The sequence below is a fragment of the Brachyhypopomus gauderio genome, chromosome 16, assembly GCF_052324685.1.
Source record: "Brachyhypopomus gauderio isolate BG-103 chromosome 16, BGAUD_0.2, whole genome shotgun sequence".
Classification (NCBI taxonomy): Eukaryota; Metazoa; Chordata; class Actinopteri; order Gymnotiformes; family Hypopomidae; genus Brachyhypopomus; species Brachyhypopomus gauderio.
Genome location: NC_135226.1, coordinates 22,799,982 through 22,822,287, shown reverse-complemented (window position 1 = coordinate 22,822,287; position 22,306 = coordinate 22,799,982). Strand labels below are relative to the sequence as shown.

Sequence of the window (22,306 nt, the reverse complement as noted above, 5' to 3'; positions counted from 1 at the left end):
ACGCAGAAAAGTTACAACTCAGCAAACAGACACACAAACCAGCAGGTTCTCTCGAGTTACATATTCAAATGCTATGACTTTTTATAAGCCCATCATATGGCCATTTATCTCAACCAATCACCACAAGGTGGTGCTCTGTCTTTCCTCATTTGCTGCTCCTTCTCAGGGGTGGAAGCTGGAGCACCAATAATGTGGCCACAGGATTCGCGTTTGCTAACCGAGGCACCAAGGAGCCAGCGTGGCAGTACCTTGTAGGCAGCGTTGGGAAGCAGGTTGTTCATGGTGAACCAGCCCAGCTCCAGGAGGTGCTCGGCCGTGTCATCCGACTTGTTCAGCTGTGGGAAAAGAGTCCGTCTTACAGATCTTTAATATAATTTAAACAGATTTTCGGAATAGAGAATCAGCACAAACACTGCACTAATTCAGTCAGTCCAAGACTGTGTGCGTGTCTATCCTGGAATAGAAGTGTCTGCCTCTCCACGTGCCCCCCAGGCATCTGCCCCTCCACGTGCCCCCCAGGCGTCTGCCCCTCCACGTGCCCCCCAGGCGTCTGCCCCTCCACGTGCCCCCCAGGCGTCTGCCCCTCCACGTGCCCCCCAGGCCTCACCTTGCTGTACATGAACCTCTGCAGCTCCAGCTCAGCGATGCCCAGCTGCCCGTCCTCCTCTGTCAGGCACCAGCGTGCCTGGGCGAAGTAGATCTCCGTGCGCCGCACCACGCTCACATCTTCCGGAGGCTTCCGCAGCTCCATCTTGTTCGCGCGCTGCAGCTTGAAGTCCTTAAAACACCTGGAGGGCCAAACCACATCATCTTCACCATGCGGAACCACCCACTCCCAATCCAGAGCCTGAGGTAACGTAAGAACGGGTTCTGTTGAGCACTTGCCTGATGAGGATGTTGAGCTCCTCGCTCTTCATCTGCAGGTCGGTCTTCTCCTGGTTCAGCTGGCTCTGCAGACGCAGGTTGATCTCCGCTTGCTCGTCTCCTCTCAGCTCCTCCGGCTGAGCCTGATGGGAGTCGAGCCCAAACGCAGGCCAGCGTGAGCGAGGCGAGAAATGCTCAGATCGTACGCATAAAAGCCACGTGAAACCTAGCTGGTCAGAACAGCACTGAAGCAGGGAGGCACCGACCCTGATGTTGGAGTAGATCTGCTTCTCCAGGCGGCGGATCTGGGCCACGTGCTGCCGCACGGCCTCCTGCAGGTGGAGGATGCTGCTTCGCTGCTCCTCCGGGTTGCTGGAGATCTCCAACTGAAAGCGCACGCGCTGCTTCTTCTCACTGTGCTCCTGCAGGGGGCGACGGCGGGGCTTAGAAAGCTGCACTTTCACCAGCACTGGCCGCACGGCCGCTAGAGGCACCAACCTTTCGCCTGGGCTCCACATGCAGCAGGAGGTTGTTCACGATGTCCAGGATCATGGCGTACTGCACTGGATTAGTGGAGATCTCCAGCTCATTATGGATCAGAGTGAAGGTGTCCACAGCACCTTGGATGAAGATCAAGAGAGGTGTTTAGGAGTCTAAATGACGTGCTACTCCACGTGTCTGAGGAACCCTGGATCCTACCTGCCTGCTTCTTCAGCAGGTCTTCCTTCTCGTGGTGGTGGTGGATTTCTGGTGGCTTGATCTGCGTGGCGAGTTCAGGATCGATGTCGTAGCTGTAGCTGATGTAGTACATGCGGCAGCTGCAACGGGAGATGATGCGCTGGACCTGCTGTGTCTCCTGAACCTGTGATGGCTGGTTCCAGTCTAACACAGGACAGGTCACGGTCAGTCCAACACAGGACAGGTCACGGTCAGTCCAACACAGGACAGGTCACGGTCAGTCCAACACAGGACAGGTTATGGTCAGTCCAACACAGGACAGGTCACGGTCAGTCCAACACAGGACAGGTCACGGTCAGTCCAACACAGGACAGGTCACGGTCAGTCTAAAGCCTGAATCCGTAGCGCGGAGCCTACTTTCTGCAGCCTTTGACATGGTCAACCACAACATCCTCCTCTCTCTTCTTTCTAGCCTTGGTGTGACTGGCTCTGCTTGGAAATGGTTCCTATCAGGTAACATGGAGAGGATCCACATCCAATCCATGTAAACTTTCCACTGGAGTCCCCCAAGGCTCAGTCCTAAGCCCTCTTCTCTTCTTTTTATATATTCATTCCCTTGATGACATTATCTTGTCTCATGGTTTCTATTATCATTGCTATGCTGATGACACCCAGCTAATTCTTTTCTTCCCTCATTCTGACATCCAGGTTTCTTGGCGTATCTCGGCATGCTTGGCAGATATTGCTTCATGGATGACTGCTCACCACTTGAAGCTCAACCCTAGCAAAACTGAGCTTCTGTACATTCCAGGAACCCCAAACCCACACAACAACCTCACAGTTTCCTTTGAGAACACCTTGTTAACACCATCAGAAACTGCACGAAGCCTGGGTGTAACGTTGGACTATGAGTTGTCCTTCTCAACACATGTTTCAAAACTGACCAGATCCTGCCGATTTCTCCTCTGCAACATACGGAGAATACGACCCTTCCTTTCACAGGAAGGTACTCAAGTGCTTGTGCAGTCTCTAGTAATCTCTAAGCTGGACTACTGCAATTCCCTACTTGCAGGTCTTCCTCTACGGGTCATCAGACCTCTACAACTAATTCAGAAAGCTGCAGCACGACTGGTCTTCAATCTCCCCAAGTTCTCACATGTGACTCCTCTACTACGTTCTCTTCACTGGCGGCACGCATCAGATATAAAACCTTGATGCTTGCTTACAAAGCCAAAAATGGACTGGCCCCTCCCTACACAATGTCCATGGTCAAAAGCCGATCCGTACAGTGAACACTCAGAACCTCAAGCTTGGCTCGACTCGAAACTCCATGCTTAAAGTCTCATGACAAAGACAAAGATCCAGACTATTCTCCATCGTGGCTCTAAGATGGTGGAACGATCTTCCATTAGCTGCTAGGACTGCAGAGTCTATTGCTATATTCAAGCGTAGACTGAAGACCCACCTGTTTGTTGAGTTCTTACCAGAGCACCAACTCAGCTGATACCACTTGCCGTTGTTCTTAAATTGTATGTCTGTCTATGGTTATTTGTGCTTCTTGGCAAATATCTAACTTGCAAAACATTAGGTAATGACATTGTAATGACAATGTAGTTTAGTAGTCTGACTCAATGGTGTCTTGAATTCTGGCCTATCTACTATTTCCTAGGATGAATTCTGTGATCAGAAGCAAAGCACTTTGTAAGTCGCTCTGGATAAGAGTGTGTGGTGGTGCGGGTGGTGCTGTGGGGTGTGTTTGTGTGGTGCTGTGGTGTATGTATGGCGTGTGTGTGGTGCTGTGGTGTGTGTGGTGGTGTGTGTGGTGCTGTGGTGTGTGTGTGGTGCTGTGGTGTGTGTGTGGTGCTGTGGTGTGTGTGGTGGTGTGTGTGGTGCTGTGGTGTGTGTGTGGTACTGTGGTGTGTGGGTGGTGCTGTGGTGTACCTGTGGTGGTGCTGACCATGCCTCCCACCGCCTGGCCGCTCTCCATCAGCTCCTGCACAGAGTCCAGATTACGCTGCCTGTGTTCCTCGATGTTCTTCACCTGCACGATGATGACAGGGACATGTCACCTGGGCAGCCACCATCAACACCATCTGATCAACGATCTTGATGCAAAACGCTTCTCACAGGGTTCCCACACCTTGATTAACATCAAATTCAAGGACCTTTCAATGACATTCCAGGACCAGCTTCCGCAAATTCAAGGACTGCACCTGGCACCATTTATCTACTGTTACCCCTGAATATGTTGTCAAAAAACTATGTCAATTCAATGCAAATTCAAAAGACCGAATGCCATTTCAAGCAATGCATCCTGAAGTGTTCTGTGCATGACATTAAGCACTGATTAAACGAAAACTTAATTCACACTCAACATGACTGGCAATTTAGCAGTGGACCTGTGAGAAGGTGACATCCACGTAAAGCGGCTACACATACGTTAACTATATACAGGAAACACTAACTTTCGGTGCTGAACAAACAAACAAATTTCTCTACAGGAGAATGACCAAAATGGTATTAAAAGAAAGAATGTTAAGTTTGAGATTAATCGAGTTTCTAGTGTCCATGCAAAAACTTTGTGAATGTTGACATGAAAAAACAAACGCTCCAAGAATTCATCTTCTGACTTACAAAAGGTACATGAATCCACATAAAGTTTAAATCTTCTTTCAAGAAACATGGATACAGGATATTTCTTATTTATTATTTTGAAATGAGTCTCTTTTACTTTAGAAGATATGGGCCATTTGACAAGCCATTGTGGTTTTATAATTTGTATTAGGATGTTTCTTGAAAGAATCTCTACATCTTTTACATCCTTTACATCTTTTGTCTCATACCATCAGTGATTAACTTAGTTGACTTCAAGTGTAATAAGATTGTCATTCACTTTTACCGGGCATCGAAACAGTCAACTCTGAATATAAAATGACATTTTTGATTAATTGAATTAATGCTAAAGGAATCACTTTGCAGACTTTCTTAAAATCTTTATAACTATCATATCAGATTTACATTTACGGCATTTGGCAGACGCCCTTATCCAGAGCGACTTACATTTTTATCTCATTTTTATACAAGTGAGCAATTGAGGGTTAAGGGCCTTGCTCAGGGGCACCTCAGTCATGGCCTCAGGTCTGGGGATCAAACCCACGAACCTCCGGTCACAAGACCAGTTCCCTAACCACCAGCCCATGACTGCCCCTATATCAGGTCATATGTTTCAACAAAGGATGAGAAATTTAAAACATTATGACAATCTTTTTCATAGCAATCTTTTCTAAATATTGACTTCCTACCAACTGTGCCCTATTGTTCCTTGACTGCGGTCTTCATCCATGTGAAATTTCAAACCCCCCAAAATATTCAAGGACCTTCAAGGACGGCTGTCTTTTATGCCTGTTTTCAAAAACTTTCCAAACTTTCCAGGGCCTTGAACTTATTTTTTCAGATTCACAAACTTTCAAGGATTTCAAGGACCCGTGGGAACCCTGTTCTCAGCTGCTGCTTCCACGGGTGGTGTGCAGTGGTGTGTGAGGGGTGTGTACGGTGGTGTGTGAGGGGTGTGTACGGTGGTGTGTGAGGGGTGTGAGGTGGTGTGTGAGGGGAGTGAGGTGGTGTGTGAGGGGTGTGTGCGGTGGTGTGTGAGGGGTGTGTGCGGTGGTGTGTGAGGGGTGTGTACGGTGGTGTGTGAGGGGTGTGTACGGTGGTGTGTGAGGGGTGTGAGGTGGTGTGTGAGGGGAGTGAGGTGGTGTGTGAGGGGTGTGTGCGGTGGTGTGTGAGGGGTGTGTGCGGTGGTGTGTGAGGGGTGTGTGAGGGGTGTGCGGTGGTGTGTGTGGTGGTGTGTGAGGGGAGTGTACGGTGGTGTGTGAGGGGTGTGCGGTGGTGTGTAAGGGGTGTGCGGTGGTGTGTAAGGGGTGTGTGCGGTGGTGTGTTAGGTGGTGTGTGAGGTGGTGTGTGAGGGGTGTGTGAGGGGTGTGCGGTGGTGTGTATGGTGGTGTGTGAGGGGTGTGCGGTGGTGTGTGAGGGGTGTGCGGTGGTGTGTGTGGGGTGTGTGGTGGTGTGTGTGAGGTATGCGGTGGTGTGTGTGAGGTGTGCGGTGGTGTGTGTGAGGTGTGCGGTGGTGTGTGAGGGGTGTGTGAGGTGTGCGGTGGTGTGTGAGGTGTGCGGTGGTGTGTGTGAGGTGTGCGGTGGTGTGTGTGAGGTGTGCGGTGGTGTGTGAGGGGTGTGTACGGTGGTGTGTGAGGGGTGTGTACGGTGGTGTGTGAGGGGTGTGTACGGTGGTGTGTGAGGGGTGTACGGTGGTGTGTGAGGGGTGTGTGGTGGTGTGTGTGAGGTGTGTGGTGGTGTGTGTGAGGTGTGTGGTGGTGTGTGTGAGGTGTGCGGTGGTGTGTGTGAGGTGTGCGGTGGTGTGTGAGGGGTGTGTACGGTGCTGTGTGAGGGGTGTGTACGGTGGTGTGTGAGGGGTGTGTACGGTGGTGTGTGAGGGGTGTGTGGTGGTGTGTGTGAGGTGTGCGGTGGTGTGTGTGAGGTGTGCGGTGCTGTGTGCGGTGCTGTGTGAGGGGTGTGTACGGTGGTGTGTGAGGGGTGTGAGGTGGTGTGTGAGGGGTGTGTGGTGGTGTGTGAGGTGTGTGTGGTGGTGTGTGTGAGGTGTGTGTGAGGTGTGTGGTGGTGTGTGTGAGGTGTGTGGTGGTGTGTGAGGGGTGTGTGGTGGTGTGTGAGGGGTGTGTACGGTGGTGTGTGAGGGGTGTGTACGGTGGTGTGTGAGGGGTGTGTGGTGGTGTGTGTGAGGTGTGCGGTGGTGTGTGTGAGGTGTGCGGTGCTGTGTGAGGGGTGTGTACGGTGGTGTGTGAGGGGTGTGAGGTGGTGTGTGAGGGGTGTGTGGTGGTGTGTGAGGTGTGTGTGGTGGTGTGTGTGAGGTGTGTGTGAGGTGTGTGGTGGTGTGTGTGAGGTGTGTGGTGGTGTGTGAGGGGTGTGTGGTGGTGTGTGAGGGGTGTGTGGTGGTGTGTGAGGGGTGTGTGGTGGTGTGTGAGGGGTGTGTGTGGTGGTGTGTGTGAGGTGTGTGTGAGGTGTGTGGTGGTGTGTGTGAGGTGTGTGGTGGTGTGTGAGGGGTGTGTGGTGGTGTGTGAGGGGTGTGTGAGGGGTGTGTGGTGGTGTGTGAGGGGTGTGTGTGAGGGGTGTGTGGTGGTGTGTGAGGGGTGTGTGGTGGTGTGTGAGGGGTGTGTGGTGGTGTGTGTGAGGGGTGTGTGTGGTGGTGTGTGTGAGGGGTGTGTGTGGTGGTGTGTGTGAGGGGTGTGTGGTGGTGTGTGCGGTGGTGTGTGAGGGGTGTGTACAGTGGTGTGTGAGGGGTGTGTACGGTGGTGTGTGAGGGGTGTGTGCGGTGGTGTGTGAGGGGTGTGTACAGTGGTGTGTGAGGGGTGTGTACGGTGGTGTGTGAGGGGTGTGTACGGTGGTGTGTGAGGGGTGTGTGCGGTGGTGTGTGAGGGGTGTGTGCGGTGGTGTGTGAGGGGTGTGTGGTGGTGTGTGAGGGGTGTGCGGTGGTGTGTGAGGGGGGCGGGGAAGAGGTACCTGCAGCCAGAGCTGCCCGTCCAGTTCAGAAGGGTTGGGCTCCATGGTGGCGAAGTACTGCATGCAGTCGAGCGAGCAGGTCCAGGTGGTCTTCTGCTTGAGCGTGTCGTTGTACCAGGCCGGGTGGTGCTCACACTGCAGCAGCTGCGCCTTGGCAGCCGAGACCAGCACGCACCCGGCGGTCTCCGTACCACGCAGCATCATCTACAAACACATCACGGGTCAGAGGGCAACGCCATGGCAACAGGCGAGGGAGATGGGGGGGGGAACGGGTGGCGCACCTGACAGTTAACGAGCTCGATGCACCAGTTGCGGTTGTAGACGTCGTCCGTCTGGCAGGCGGCGATTCCACACAGCTGGTCGCTGACGCCCGCGTCCTCCTCCGTGAACACCACGAACCGGTCCGTCTCCTCGATCAGCTTCTGGAGCATGGAGGCGCCTGCAGGCCAAAGTATTAATAAGGACACCGCTCAAATTAAACCCGCGTAACAACAACGTGTGCAGCGTCCCTGTAGCGTTGTGTCGTGGGGTGAGGGAGTCCCACACGCGGGTGGTGCTGCACCTTCGTTCTGACTCTTCTCGGCCCGGTGGGCGGCCGGGGCGGTGCGGGCGGAGCTGGGGGCGTAGGTGGACGCCGAGCGCTTCAGTTTCTTGACCTGCAGCTGCGTGTCGATGCGAAGGCCCTTCAGCGCCTCGGTGGACAGGTTTCGCTTCAGCACCGAGGCCTTCTTGTAGCCGTCGTAGAGGCCAAAGGCGATGTTGCGGTTGGTGGCGGTCCAGGACGCCCGCAGGTCTACCAGACACAGGCGGTGTGTGTATGACGCGTTGGTCTCGTCCGTCACACTGACCTCCTGGGGAAAAAAAGCAGGGAGTCAATGAGTTTATATGGGACCACACACACACACACACCCCGCACACACACACACCCCGCACACACACACACACACCGCATATACACACACACCGCACATACACACACACCCCGCACATACACACACACCCCGCACATACACACACACGGTTCTCACCTCCTCGATGCGGTGGCTCTGTCTCTGATAGCTGAGTGAGGAGAGACTGAGCAGGTGTGTTTTCTTCACCTGGGCGTTGATCTGGTCTGCAGTCTCGTCGGAGGTGGAGGACATGAGGTGTACAGTGACCAGAGATAACTCACTCATCATCTGAGTCACGCTCCACTCAGAGATCAGCCTTCTCATCACGGTACCAGCTACGACCACACACACACACACACACACACACCGGTTTACACCCTGCAGAGACTGAGTGAAGTGTGTGTGTGTGTGTGTGTGTGTGTGTGTGTGTTAACCCTTACCTTGTGGGATGAGTCTCTGTGCTCCTCTAGTGAATATGTGTCCTTTACTACACTCCAGCTGGACTCCCCTCTGTTGAGCAAATGATGCCCAGTAGTGAACCTGCACAAAACACCAACACCAGCAGCACAATGACCCAGGAACCAGCAAACACCTTTTAGTGTGTGTGTGTGTGTGTGTGTGTGTGTGTGTGTGTGTGTGTGCGTGTGGTGTGTGCGTGTGGTGTGTGTGCGTGCGTGTGGTGTGCGTGTGGTGTGTGTGCGGGGTGTGTGTGTGTGTGTGTGTGTGGTGTGTGTGCGGGGTGTGTGTGCGGGGTGTGTGTGTGTGTGTGTGTGTGTGGTGTGTGTGCGCGTGTGGTGTGTGTGCGTGTGGTGTGTGTGTGTGCGTGTGGTGTGTGTGCGTGTGGTGTGTGTGTGTGCGTGTGGTGTGTGTGCGTGTGGTGTGTGTGCGTGTGGTGTGTGTGTGTGTGTGTGTGTGTATGTGCGGGGTGTGTGTGTGTGTATGTGTGTGGTGTGTGTGTGGTGTGTGTGTGTGTGTGTACCTGTAGCTGTGGGAACTCTGCTGTGTAAGACATCTGTTTGTAGTGCTGGCTGAGTTTCCTCCTACAGGGTCTGGTGCTGTGGAACAGTTGTCCCCTACAGATGGGCCGAGACACGCTGGTCCAGGTGGCCCAGAAGTTTTGCATCCAGCGCAGAGTGCTGCTGTACAGGAGGATCCGGGGCTGGCCGGGCACTGAGGACACACCCACCAGCAGAGTCAGGCCACGCCCATCAGGGGCACAGACACTCCCCCTGGTCTACACGTCTCCCGTATGAGCTCTGACCTGTGCCGCAGTGCTGGTTGAGGTCCATGGTGATGGCCAGGTTGAGGTTCTCCGAGCGGAAGGCCCTGTAGGAGTCGTGCGGCTGGCACGAGGTGAAGTCGGCCACGTTCTCCGCACAGCACAGCAGGACGGCGTGGTGGTCATGAGGGTTGCCGTGGCACAGCCACTGGAGGTCAAGGGTCATACACAGATTGGGAAGGTGGAGGAAGCAGATATCGTCATACCTGTCGAGGAGAGACGTCAAACAGTAAATGTAAATGTGCAAATGTAAATGTGCCGTATTTGTCAATTGTGATTTTTACACCGCAATCGAAATTTGTCCTCCGCTTTTAACCCATCTGTGCAGTTAGAACACACACACACACACACTAGTGATTACTAGGGGGCTGTGGATCACACGTGCCCAGAGCGGTGGGCAGCCCTAGTCCGGCGCCCGGGGAGCAGTAGGGGTTAGGTGCCTTGCTTAAGGGCACCTCAGTCATGGCCTCAGGTCTGGGAATCGAACCCATGACCCTCCGGTCACAAGACCAGTTCCCTAACCACTAGGCCATGACTGCCCGCAGGACGGGGGTGAAGGGTGAACTAACAACGCGTCATCACAAACAGCTCACACAGGGTCTCGTACTTGGAGGCCGTCCTAACATTGACGTCCAGGTCCCCCTTGAACACAAACTGCCCCGGGGTCCAGTGGTACTGCAGTGTGGTCCACTCCCAGTGCATGTTCTCCGTGGTGTTGTAAGGGTCCTGCGGAGGGACACAGGTTCAGTCACGCAAGACCAAACGCCACCAACACACTCCAAGAGCAACAGCCAATACAGCCACACACTGTGTGAGAGGGTGAGAGTGTGTAGAGAGGGTGAGAGGGTGTAGAGAGGGTGAGAGTGTGTAGAGAGGGTGAGAGGGTGTAGAGAGGGTGAGAGTGTGTAGAGAGGGTGAGAGTGTGTAGAGAGGGTGAGAGGGTGTAGAGAGGGTGTAGAGAGGGCGAGAGTGTGTAGAGAGGGCGAGAGGGTGTAGAGAGGGCGAGAGGGTGTAGAGAGAGCGAGAGGGTGTAGAGAGGGCGAGAGTGTGTAGAGAGGGTGAGAGGGTGTAGAGAGGGTGTAGAGAGGGCGAGAGTGTGTAGAGAGGGTGAGAGGGTGTAGAGAGGGCGAGAGTGTGTAGAGAGGGTGAGAGTGTGTAGAGAGGGTGAGAGTGTGTAGAGAGGGTGAGAGGGTGTAGAGAGGGTGAAGAGAGGGCGAGAGGGTGTAGAGAGGGCGAGAGTGTGTAGAGAGGGTGAGAGTGTGTAGAGAGGGCGAGAGGGTGTAGAGAGGGCGAGAGGGTGTAGAGAGGGTGAGTGTGTGTAGAGAGGGTGAGAGGGTGTAGAGAGGGCGAGAGTGTGTAGAGAGGGCGAGAGGGTGTAGAGAGGGCGAGAGGGTGTAGAGAGGGCGAGAGGGTGTAGAGAGGGTGAGAGTGTGTAGAGAGGGTGAGAGGGTGTAGAGAGGGCGAGAGTGTGTAGAGAGGGTGAGAGTGTGTAGAGAGGGTGAGAGTGTGTAGAGAGGGTGAGAGTGTGTAGAGAGGGTGAGAGGGTGTAGAGAGGGCGAGAGTGTGTAGAGAGGGCGAGAGTGTGTAGAGAGGGTGAGAGTGTGTAGAGAGGGTGAGAGGGTGTAGAGAGGGTGAGAGGGTGTAGAGAGGGTGAGAGGGTGTAGAGAGGGTGAGAGTGTGTAGAGAGGGTGAGAGTGTGTAGAGAGGGCGAGAGTGTGTAGAGAGGGTGAGAGTGTGTAGAGAGGGTGAGAGGGTGTAGAGAGGGCGAGAGTGTGTAGAGAGGGCGAGAGGGTGTAGAGAGGGCGAGAGGGTGTTGAGAGGGCGAGAGGGTGTTGAGAGGGTGAGAGTGTGTAGAGAGGGTGAGAGTGTGTAGAGAGGGTGAGAGTGTGTAGAGAGGGCGAGAGGGTGTTGAGAGGGTGAGAGGGTGTTGAGAGGGTGAGAGTGTGTAGAGAGGGTGAGAGGGTGTAGAGAGGGCGAGAGGGTGTAGAGAGGGCGAGAGGGTGTAGAGAGGGCGAGAGTGTGTAGAGAGGGCGAGAGTGTGTAGAGAGGGTGAGAGGGTGTAGAGAGGGCGAGAGTGTGTAGAGAGGGTGAGAGGGTGTAGAGAGGGTGTGGTGCTCCTGACGGGTGGAGCTGTGAGGTGAAGCAGAACCTCCGTGGCCAGCTGGTGGAGGTTGGCCTGCTCGATGTCCATGTGCCAGTGACCGTGCAGGAGCAGCCGACATTTATCCCACCAGGTGAGCAGGGGGGAGGGGTCTGCGCTGGGCTTGGTCAGTAAATCCACTGCCTGGCCAATCAGAGTCCACGCCGGGTCCCAGCATGGCCCCCACACGATGGTGTACAGAGATATATTGGCTGCACAAATAACACAAACAGGCGTGAGTGAACTGTTCTGATCTTTTAAGAGCGTCTCGGCGTGTTTGAGAAGAGGCGAGCGGACTCACAGCTAAGGTCATAGTAGAATTTGAGGGGGGGGACGTTTCGGTACACGGTAACGTCCCCCCACGGAGGACACAGCTGGACCACCTCCTTACGACGTCCTCGTAGCTGCCCGTCCTGCTCCGTGGCTATCAGACGCCCGGACAGCTCCCAGTCCCTGATTTCAAACAGGTAGCGGGGGTAATCTCTGATCCTCACTGCCACACAGGACACAGAACAAACAGACTGAGACGACCCGGAAGGAAAAAACAACAGACAGGAGCTGGAGCGGCGAACGTGGCCCGGCGTATCTGCTCACCCAGGAAGGCAGCGAGCTTGAAGGAGACGGCGCGAGCCCACTGCACCAGCAGGGACAGGCCGTCTCGGGGGAAGGGGCTGACGGCGTCCACCTGCCCCAGGAGGTGCCGGACACGCTCGGGCCCGTGCAGCGAGGGATCGGCCAACGCCACCAGCTCCAGCTGGGCCACGCTCCAGGACAGCAGGGTCTTGCGCATGGGCGTGCTGGCGTACAGGCGCTGCGAGCGCTGGATGTAGATCTCGATGTGTTTGCGCTCCAGCGAGGCGTACAGCTCCTCGATCTTGCGTGCGGGCAGCAGCTCGCCGTGTTGCTTGCGCAGCTCGGCCACGCGCCGGTCCAGCAGCTGCAGACGCTTGGCGCTCTCCTTGTTCTCGTCCTTCATCAGCTCGTAGTTGTCCCGCAGCTTGATCTCGAAGACGTCGTCCAGGAAGACGAAGGAGAATGCACCCACGCGCACCAGCAGGTCCGGGGGCAGCGGCCCGGGCCCGGCCGAGACGTCCGGACACGCCTGCGCTCTGTGGAGCCCCTTCAGCCACTTCTGCACGCTGATGGCCCTGTCGAAGGTGGCGGAGAAATCGTAGCGGTAGGGGAACTCCACGGCCAGGCTGGGGAAGGAGAAGATCCAGGCCCGGTTGGCCCGGTTGGTGCCGGCCGTGAGGGAGGGAGCGCGCGCTCGGTGAGGACGCAACTCCTCCGCCTCCTCCAGCAGACGCACCTCCGGCTCCCGCAGGGTGAAGATGTCGTTGCCGTCGAAGCTGAGCACCAGGTCGGGAGCCCTGACGTGCGTGCTGCCCGGCCGCCGGGAGACAGACAGGCCGCCCGCACGTGCCATCAGGACGTTCTGCTCTGCCACGTACGCCGTGAGCTGGGTGCGGCCCAGATCCACACGCACACTCAGGCCTCCTGCAGGGGGCGCTGGGGAGTCCGAGGCGACCCGCTCCTGTTTAACTCCCAGCACTGCAGAGACAGCGTCCCACCAGGCCCGGGTCTCACACACGTGCTGATACAGGAACATGTGATCAGACGGTGTCCAATGCAGCACGAGGGAGTCTTCACTCTGAACCTGTGGCCAAGAACACTTAAATTATCAGACATTTCTGTAATGTTCACACTAAACTATCTATTTAGGCATTAAACAATTAATTGTTCTCATGTTCTCAAACTATTTCACTGTGTCATGTTTATTTGCATTTTTTTGGTGATTTAATTGTATCTGATAATGTGGAAGGGTGTGTGAGTGTGGGGCGTGACAGGTGTTTGGGGGTTAGAAAAGTGTGATAGGGTGAGACAGGTGTGTGGGGAGGTGAGACAGGTGTGCGGGGGGGTGTGAGACAGGTCTGCGGGGGGGTGTGAGACAGGTCTGCGGGGGGTGAGACAGGCGTGCAGGGGGTGAGACAGGTCTGCGGGGGGGTGAGACAGGTCTGGGGGTGTGTGTGTGTGGGTGAGACAGGTCTGCGGGGGGTGAGACAGGTCTGGGGGGTGTGTGTGTGGGTGAGACAGGTCTGCGGGGGGTGAGACAGGTGTGCAGGGGGTGAGACAGGCACCTCCAAGGCTGCAGTGCTCCTTTGGTAGGCCACGCCCAGGCTGTCCAGGCTGAGCAGGGTCCCACTGGTCTGCTGTGTGGGACCACAGGGCTCCGTGTTCTCGCTCACGGTCTTGAGCACGGCCAGAGCCACGCCCCGGACAGACAGCCCCACGCTGGAGGCGGAGCTGTGGGCCGCCACCGCATCCACCCGCCAGGCCACGGCTCCTGCTCCACCCACACAACAACAGGACAGATCTTCAGATCCTGCAGGTGCACATCAGAAGTGCGCACACAGCCGAGCTGCGAGGTATCCATCGGTACCCACCTGCCACGCAGGAGAGCGTAAAAACATTAGTGTCCTTCAGGTCCAACTCCACGTTCCAGGTGAGAGGGAGTCGTGGTGGTGTCTCCGACCCAGTGGCGGGAAGCTCTGGACCTCCACCCAGCCGTAGCAGAGACAGCATGCGAGAGAGACACAGCGTACACGTCTCAGACACCTCCACCTGCAGGCCCTGCACACGGGTCTTCACACAGGCGGAGTCCACACTCTGGAGCGCGTTGGAACTGGCCTGTGGTCAGAGACACACCACACAGAAGAACTTCTCCTACCTGAGCTAACTGAACTCTAACAGAGATAAACCACTCAATCAGATCACTCTTTTAAATGTAAAGATCATTTCTCTGAACATGGCTGTGGATTTGGCGGCCACCAGCTGTGAGCAGGGTAAGAACACCACGTGAGGGCTGGTGGCGTGGGGGGGGGGGTTTCACCTCCAGGCTGAAGGAGTCCAAGACGAGGGCCTCGCCCCACACGTGTCTGCCTGCCGGGTGGGGCGCCTGTTGGATGTGAGAGCCCTGCCCCACCCGCCACCAGAAATGGTCGAGGGACACAGAGGCTCTTCGGCTCATGTTCAGACTCGGCACAGCGCCCTCTGCTGGTTCGGTGGTGGAATCTACACAGTGCTGGAGTTCTGAGGAAATGAGACATTTCGCTGTAACAGCTGTACAATTCTCATACTCAATACTACTGTATAATACTCAATACATCATACTACTGTATAATACTAACTCAATACTTCATACTACTGTATAATACTCATACTCAATACTTCATACTACTGTAGAATACTCATACTCAATACTTCATACTACTGTATAATACTCATACTCAATACAACATCATAATACTGTACTTAGAGAACTATGAATGAATTATGATAAAAATGATGAAGGCGTTCCTCTGCAATCTCCATTGGTCACTGATTCCGGACTGACACAGAGCTCTGAGACCGCCTCTGGGACCAAGCCACGCCCACCCCACCAGCTTCCCAGCGTTTTCAAACATGGCGGAACGCGGTGGTTCTGTTTCACAGTAGCATGTAAACTAAGTTTTACCATTTAAAGTTTATACAAAGGTTATAATTAATTGGTAAATGGTCTGTAGATATTGCAAATGTACACTGTATAATAACTACATTAAGCATGTCAGTTAATATTTAGCACACTTCACCAGCGCGAGCTTTTTAAAATTTTAGTGAACTGGATGCAGGCATGAAAATCTGTCACCTTGCGGCAAAATTCGCCGTTTTGAAGTTTTCATATTTTGCGGTAAAACAAACTCTTAATGAAAAATAGGTAGATAGTAAAATAAGAAACAAGATTTTTTTGTAGTTCTAAATGATGAACCCTGGTATTTTTTACACTCATTTTTGCCGCTGATGTTATTTATAGGTTCATTAAGACGTAATGGTTTTGACAGCCATCTGGAATGACGAAAGCGGCTTCTCGCGTTTACGGATCTGGCTCCATACATTGACAAGACAGGTCAATATTTTTCAGCGCGACATTACCGTGAGAGAAGTCAACAGGGAAGAGCGTGTTTAAAGCTAGCCTTTAAATTATTTTTAATTTAATCGCTGCTGTAGCTGCTGTCACCGTTTTGCTACATTCACAATAGTAGCGACTAGTTACTCGCTCCTCCAGTAACGTTCGCTCGCGTCCCCGCGGGTCTAAAGTGAGAAGGAAACTAATCCGCACTCTGCGTTTCAATGGACTACTCTTCTTACTCCCACCCCTCCAAGTTAAAATCTTTTTGTTTTTATCTCTGAGTTAGACAGTGTCTGAATGTCATGTCTGACATGTATTATGTTTAGTATCTCTATGTTCAATGGTTCAATGAATATTGTTCACTTCTTAATAAAATATGGACAGCACAAGATGCATGTGATGTGTGTTTGTGTGTGGTACCTGCAGAACACTGAAAAACAGTGTGAGTGAACAAAGCTGGTTGTATATAGGGTGGCCACTTTTCAGTATTGCTTTAATTTTGGTATTTTTTACTATTATGTATTTTAATATATTTGTAAATTTATTATATATCCTACACCTGTCCCCATACCATCCATCCATCCATCCATTATCTGAACCGCTTAATCCCACTAGTCGGGGTCACGGGGGGGGGGCTGGAGCCAATCCCAGCATCTCCGGGCGAAGGCAGGGTACACCATGGGCAGGTCGCCAGTCCACCGCATGGCCAACACACACGCACACACTCACACCTACGGGCAATTTAGAGTGATCAATCAACCTAACACACATGACTTTGGACTGTGGGAGGAAACAGGAGTACCCAGAGGAAACCCACGCAGGCTCAGGGAGAACATGCAAACTCCACACAGAGCAGCCCAGACCGAGAATCGAACCCAGACTGCCTTGCTGTGAGGTGACAGCGCTAACCACCACACCACCATGCCGCCCGTCCCCATACCAGATATTGCAAATACTCATATTTCTTCCACACATCAATGTTCTCTCCATTCACTTCACTAAAATTTTAAAAAGCTCGCGCCGGTGAGCATGCTTAATATAGTTATTATACAGTGTACATTTGCAATATCTACAGACCATTTAGCAATTAACTAAAACCTTTGTAAAACTTTAATGGTAAAACTCAGTTTACCTGCTACTGTGAAACAGAACCACCGCGTTCCGCCATGTTTGAAAACGCTGGGAAGCTGGTGGGGTGGGCGTGGCTTGGTCCCAGAGCTCTGTGTCAGTCCGGAATCAGTGACCAATGGAGATTGCAGAAGAACGCCTTCATCTAAGCCCCTCCCACACGTGAAATGTGTTCCAAAAGTCAGAAGCAAAAAACAAACCAGAAGCAAAGAGAGATTCCAGAAGCAAAAGACCTTACTGGGAAAATCCAAAAAAACAAAAACAATGGAACCAAAAACTTGTCAAAATGCAAACGAAAATAAGTTTCAAATAACCAATTATATAAAAAAAATATACTTTTGATATATATTTTTCTGTTTTGCATTCATAAAATATAAAATCTGCTCTGGCCCCATCCCAATGCGGCGCGGTGATGAGCAGTACAGCAGGCTCACGTCGCTAAACCGCTGGATGTCCAAGTGGTGTTCAGAAAATCAAGTGGGCTTTATTAATAATTGGGAAGAGTTCGAGGGCAAGCCTGGTCTTTTAGGCAGGGACGGTGTCCACCCCACCCGGGATGGCGCTGCCCTGTTATCTTGCAGCATAGCCCATAGCCTGTTAGCTAGTCGGCAGAGTAGCACTAGAAGCTGCTGACTGTCCAGGGTCGCGACCAGGCCGCAGACTAATGGGTTAAACCTGTCTGCGAGCTGCTTAGAGGCGTCACCAAGTTCCCTTAGGATTGAGACTGTGTCTGTGCCCCGGGTTAAACTAAATCATAAGAAAATAGTCCGCCCGAAGTTTTTAACTAATATACAGACTTCACATCAAATTATTACAACCTATATGACCGATCTGAAAATTGGATTAATCAATATTCGATCGCTCAACTCAAAAGCAGTTTTTGTAAATGAACTTATAACAGACCAGAAAATTGATATTCTTTGTCTAACTGAAACGTGGGTTCAATCTGGTGATTATTTAACTCTAAACGAAGCCACTCCTGTGGGATATAGTTATATACATAGACCTAGACTGTCAGGCAGAGGAGGTGGAATATGTATAATCTATCGTGATTGTTTAGAAATTCATCAGAAATACTTAGATATCTCAAACTCATTTGAGATGCAGTCTATTAATGTTATTAGTCCATCTGAAAATAAAAGTACATTCTCCCTAACTAATGTATACAGACCACCAGGGCCTTACTCAGATTTCTTAAACGATTTCACCGATTTTGCAGCAAATTTAGCAGTATGTAGTGACAAAATAATAATGGTAGGAGACTTTAACATACACTTTGATAATGCGGAGGATCCACTGACAAGGGCTTTTACTTCTATATTGAACTCTGTCGGCATTAAACAAAACGTAGTAGGACCTACACATTATCGAAATCATACCCTAGATCTAATATTAACGCTGGGTATCGACGTAGATAATATAAACATACTCCCGCAAACCGTAGCAATCTCCGATCATTATTTAGTAAAATTCGATTTTCACCTTAACATAAATACCCGCCCGTCTCCTCGGCAGTGTATAAAGCGCTCAATAAATTCATCAACAGCAACACGGTTTATTGAAACCCTCCCTGACTTAACTGCTTTAGCCCACTCGCCATCCGATCCAGGAGAGTTAGATAGTCTAACCGACTACTTAGAGAATACCTGCAGATCAACTCTAGATATAGTAGCTCCACTAAAATATAAAAAAGCTAGATCCAAAAAGCTCGCCCCATGGTACACCGACCAAACTAGAAACTTAAAACAAATAGCACGTAAATTAGAGCGGAAATGGCGATCTACTAAATTGGAAGTATTCCACTGTGCCTGGAAGGATAGCATTATTGACTACAAACGGGCACTCACTAAAACACGCTCAGCATACTTAGCCTCACTGATAGAGAAAAATAAAAACAATCCTAGATTTCTTTTTAATACTATTTCTAAACTTACAAAAAATCAAGCAGGCACAGAACCTCAGATTCCAATAAACCTCACTAGTAATGTATTTATAGATTTCTTTGATAATAAAATAGAGAATATTAGACAAAATATAAAACCCTTTATTAGCAATACAACTGGTATGTCATCTGGTTTGGTTGATATTGATTTAAATTACATACCGGGAGAAAAACTTGATGCTTTTCATCCACTCCCAAAATCAGAATTAGAGAAAATAATTTCTTCCTTAAATTGTACTACCTGCACATTAGACTCAGTTCCCTCAAAGTTATTAAAAGAGGTATTACCAGCTGTAACTGAACCTCTTCTAACTATAGTTAACTCATCCATTACAATAGGTCACATGCCCAAATCATGTAAATTAGCAATTATCAAACCTCTGATCAAGAAACCAAATCTTGATCCGACTGTGCTATCTAATTATAGACCCATTTCAAACACATCATTTATATCTAAGATCATAGAAAAAGCTGTTGCCCAGCAATTATGCCTATATCTGCATAGGAATAACACATTTGAAAAGTTCCAATCTGGTTTTAGGCCCCATCACAGTACTGAAACAGCATTAGTTAAAGTAACAAATGATCTCCTCCTTGCATCAGATCAAGGCTATGTATCACTGTTAGTGCTTCTTGATCTTAGTGCAGCTTTCGACACAATTGATCATAGGATCTTGCTAGAAAGGTTAGAACGCTGGGTTGGAGTCTCAGGCACAGCCCTTTCATGGTTTCAGTCTTACTTAACAAATCGCTATCAGTTTGTAGAGCTCAATAATATTTCATCCAAACGTACAATGGTTAAATATGGGGTCCCGCAAGGCTCCATCTTAGGACCACTATTATTTACATTATATATGCTACCATTGGGCACAGTTATAAACAAACATGGTGTCAATTTTCACTGCTATGCGGATGACACTCAACTTTACATATCAGCCAAACCCGATGACAAACTCAGTTTAGGAAAAATTGAGGCCTGTGTAAGAGATATTAAATGCTGGATGTCTCTAAACTTCCTACAATTAAATGAGGACAAAACAGAAGTTCTCCTTGTGGGCCCTAAGGCCGCAAGACAGAAAATTCCAAACTTAATGCTTAATCTTGCAGACTATCCCATTACACCTGGCACAGTAGCCAAAAACCTAGGCGTCATACTCGACTCCGACCTATCATTTGATAAATATATAGATCATACTACTAGGATAGCTTTTCTACATCTCCGCAACATTGCCAAATTAATGCATTATCACAGGATGATGCAGAAAAATTGGTGCACGCCTTTGTTAGCTCTAGACTAGACTACTGCAATTCACTACTGTCAGGATGTTCAAATAGGAATCTAAATAAACTTCAAGTAGTTCAAAATGCCGCAGCTAGAGTTCTGACCAGAACTAGAAAATTTCAGCATATTAGACCAGTCCTATCAGCCCTGCATTGGCTCCCAGTTAAATTTCGTATTGATTTTAAAATTCTATTATTAGCATATAAAGCACTACACGGGCTTGCTCCTGAATACCTCCAGGAACTTATTTCCTATTATGAACCCCCACGTCAACTAAGATCACAGGGTGCTGGTCTGTTATTAGTTCCACAAATTAACAAGGTAACAGCAGGGGGAAGAGCCTTTTCTTATAAGGCCCCCCAGCTTTGGAATAATCTTCCTAAATGTGTCCGGGACTCTGACACAGTCACAATCTTTAAATCTAGGTTGAAAACCCACTTATTTAGTCTAGCGTTTGATAATTAATATCCCCCTTAGATAAAGGTACAGATCCAGGGGTTCATAGACGAAGGGTTTTATGGTAGACTGGGGTGCTGGTGCTGTCATCCTGTCACTGCTCGTGGTCACTCAAGTTTGTTGACAGTGCAGTGGACGGATGCCATTGTCTCAGAATGCCCCCAAGCCTATGTTACCTTCTGGTTCTGCCTTTTTTTAGCTAGGCTGTAATAATTTAACTTAGTGCCGGAGTTGCTGCCACACTCCAGAAATGTTTATAATTTTACCTGTCCTGTATATGTCCTCATACAGAGCTAATTTTCCCTGTTTCATTTCTCCACATGGCTGCCCGCCTGCTTGAGGAATAATGAGATGAGGAGAGACAAGCGATCCATCCTGGCCGGCCACCTCCTGCCTAACCGGATGCCTACACCATGATGGACATTATTACATATTTTTCGGTCTAAATGGACATTATTGCATCTTTTACATTCTGTCTACATTCTGTCTATATTATTGTTGTTGTCATGGTGACCGGTGTCGGCCAGAGGAGGATGGGTTCCCCCCCTGAGTCTTGGTTCCTCTCAAGGTTTCTTCCTCATGCAAAAAACTAGGGAGTTTTTCCTTGCCACTGTCGCCTTTGGCTTGCTCACTGGGGGCTAGGACTCGGCACTTGTAAAGCTGCTTTGTGACAACAACTGTTGTAAAAAGCGCTATATAAATAAAATTTGATTGATTGATTGACTTTCTGCTCTTGGATTTACTTTTGCTTCTGTGGAACTATTGAAACAAAAATCACTCCATACATTTTCATATAACGCTACTGAGAAGAGCCAAAACGTTGTGCTCTAATTAATATTTGGGTTAATGTGTTACACAAAGCAGAAGATTGTTTAGGGAGCCTGATCTAACTGTGCTGGGCTGGGTTTGTTTGGTCTTATCTAACTGTGCTGGGTTTGTTTGGTCTTATCTAACTGTGCTGGGCTGGGTTTGTTTGGTCTTATCTAACTGTGCTGGGCTGGGTTTGTTTGGTCTTATCTAACTGTGCTGGGCTGGGTTTGTTTGGTCTTATCTAACTGTGCTGGGCTGGGTTTGTTTGGTCTTATCTAACTGTGCTGGGCTGGGTTTGTTTGGACTTATCTAACTGTGCTGGGCTGGGTTTGTTTGGACTTATCTAACTGTGCTGGGCTGGGTTTGTTTGGACTTATCTAACTGTGCTGGGCTGGGTTTGTTTGGACTTATCTAACTGTGCTGGGCTGGGTTTGTTTGGACTTATCTAACTGTGCTGGGCTTGTTTGGTCTTATCTAACTGTGCTGGGCTGGGTTTGTTTGGTCTTATCTAACTGTGCTGGGCTGGGTTTGTTTGGACTTATCTAACTGTGCTCGGCTGGGTTTGTTTGGTCTTATCTAACTGTGCTGGGCTGGGTTTGTTTGGTCTTATCTAACTGTGCTGGGTTTGTTTGGTCTTATCTAACTGTGCTGGGCTGGGTTTGTTTGGTCTTATCTAACTGTGCTGGGCTGGGTTTGTTTGGTCTTATCTAACTGTGCTGGGCTGGGTTTGTTTGGACTTATCTAACTGTGCTGGGCTGGGTTTGTTTGGACTTATCTAACTGTGCTGGGCTGGGTTTGTTTGGACTTATCTAACTGTGCTGGGCTGGGTTTGTTTGGACTTATCTAACTGTGCTGGGCTTGTTTGGTCTTATCTAACTGTGCTGGGCTGGGTTTGTTTGGTCTTATCTAACTGTGCTGGGCTGGGTTTGTTTGGACTTATCTAACTGTGCTGGGCTGGGTTTGTTTGGTCTTATCTAACTGTGCTGGGCTGGGTTTGTTTGGTCTTATCTAACTGTGCTGGGTTTGTTTGGTCTTATCTAACTGTGCTGGGCTGGGTTTGTTTGGTCTTATCTAACTGTGCTGGGCTGGGTTTGTTTGGTCTTATCTAACTGTGCTGGGCTGGGTTTGTTTGGACTTATCTAACTGTGCTGGGCTGGGTTTGTTTGGACTTATCTAACTGTGCTGGGCTGGGTTTGTTTGGACTTATCTAACTGTGCTGGGCTGGGTTTGTTTGGACTTATCTAACTGTGCTGGGCTGGGTTTGTTTGGACTTATCTAACTGTGCTGGGCTGGGTTTGTTTGGTCTTATCTAACTGTGCT

The 22,306-nt window shown here is 50.5% G+C and overlaps 1 protein-coding gene across 6 annotated transcripts in view; it reads right to left on the bottom strand.

The window, feature by feature from the left end:
• The window catches only part of LOC143478484 (bridge-like lipid transfer protein family member 2), a 47,736-nt gene that overhangs the window by 5,951 nt on the left and 19,479 nt on the right, over nt 1–22,306 (bottom strand). For all 6 annotated transcript variants that reach the window (XM_076977467.1, XM_076977469.1, XM_076977468.1 and 3 more), the window contains 21 exons: nt 14,313–14,512; nt 13,867–14,110; nt 13,561–13,766; nt 12,017–13,079; nt 11,724–11,915; nt 11,432–11,634; nt 9,890–10,008; nt 9,265–9,488; nt 8,983–9,173; nt 8,444–8,543; nt 8,142–8,338; nt 7,676–7,964; nt 7,395–7,552; nt 7,114–7,317; nt 3,484–3,583; nt 1,564–1,746; nt 1,363–1,484; nt 1,131–1,286; nt 886–1,007; nt 608–788; nt 249–335 (listed from right to left, as the gene is read on the bottom strand). In XM_076977467.1, coding sequence (XP_076833582.1) covers nt 249–335; nt 608–788; nt 886–1,007; nt 1,131–1,286; nt 1,363–1,484; nt 1,564–1,746; nt 3,484–3,583; nt 7,114–7,317; nt 7,395–7,552; nt 7,676–7,964; nt 8,142–8,338; nt 8,444–8,543; nt 8,983–9,173; nt 9,265–9,488; nt 9,890–10,008; nt 11,432–11,634; nt 11,724–11,915; nt 12,017–13,079; nt 13,561–13,766; nt 13,867–14,110; nt 14,313–14,512 — 4,541 coding nt within the window. The remainder of the gene's footprint in view (nt 1–248; nt 336–607; nt 789–885; nt 1,008–1,130; nt 1,287–1,362; nt 1,485–1,563; nt 1,747–3,483; nt 3,584–7,113; nt 7,318–7,394; nt 7,553–7,675; nt 7,965–8,141; nt 8,339–8,443; nt 8,544–8,982; nt 9,174–9,264; nt 9,489–9,889; nt 10,009–11,431; nt 11,635–11,723; nt 11,916–12,016; nt 13,080–13,560; nt 13,767–13,866; nt 14,111–14,312; nt 14,513–22,306) is intronic.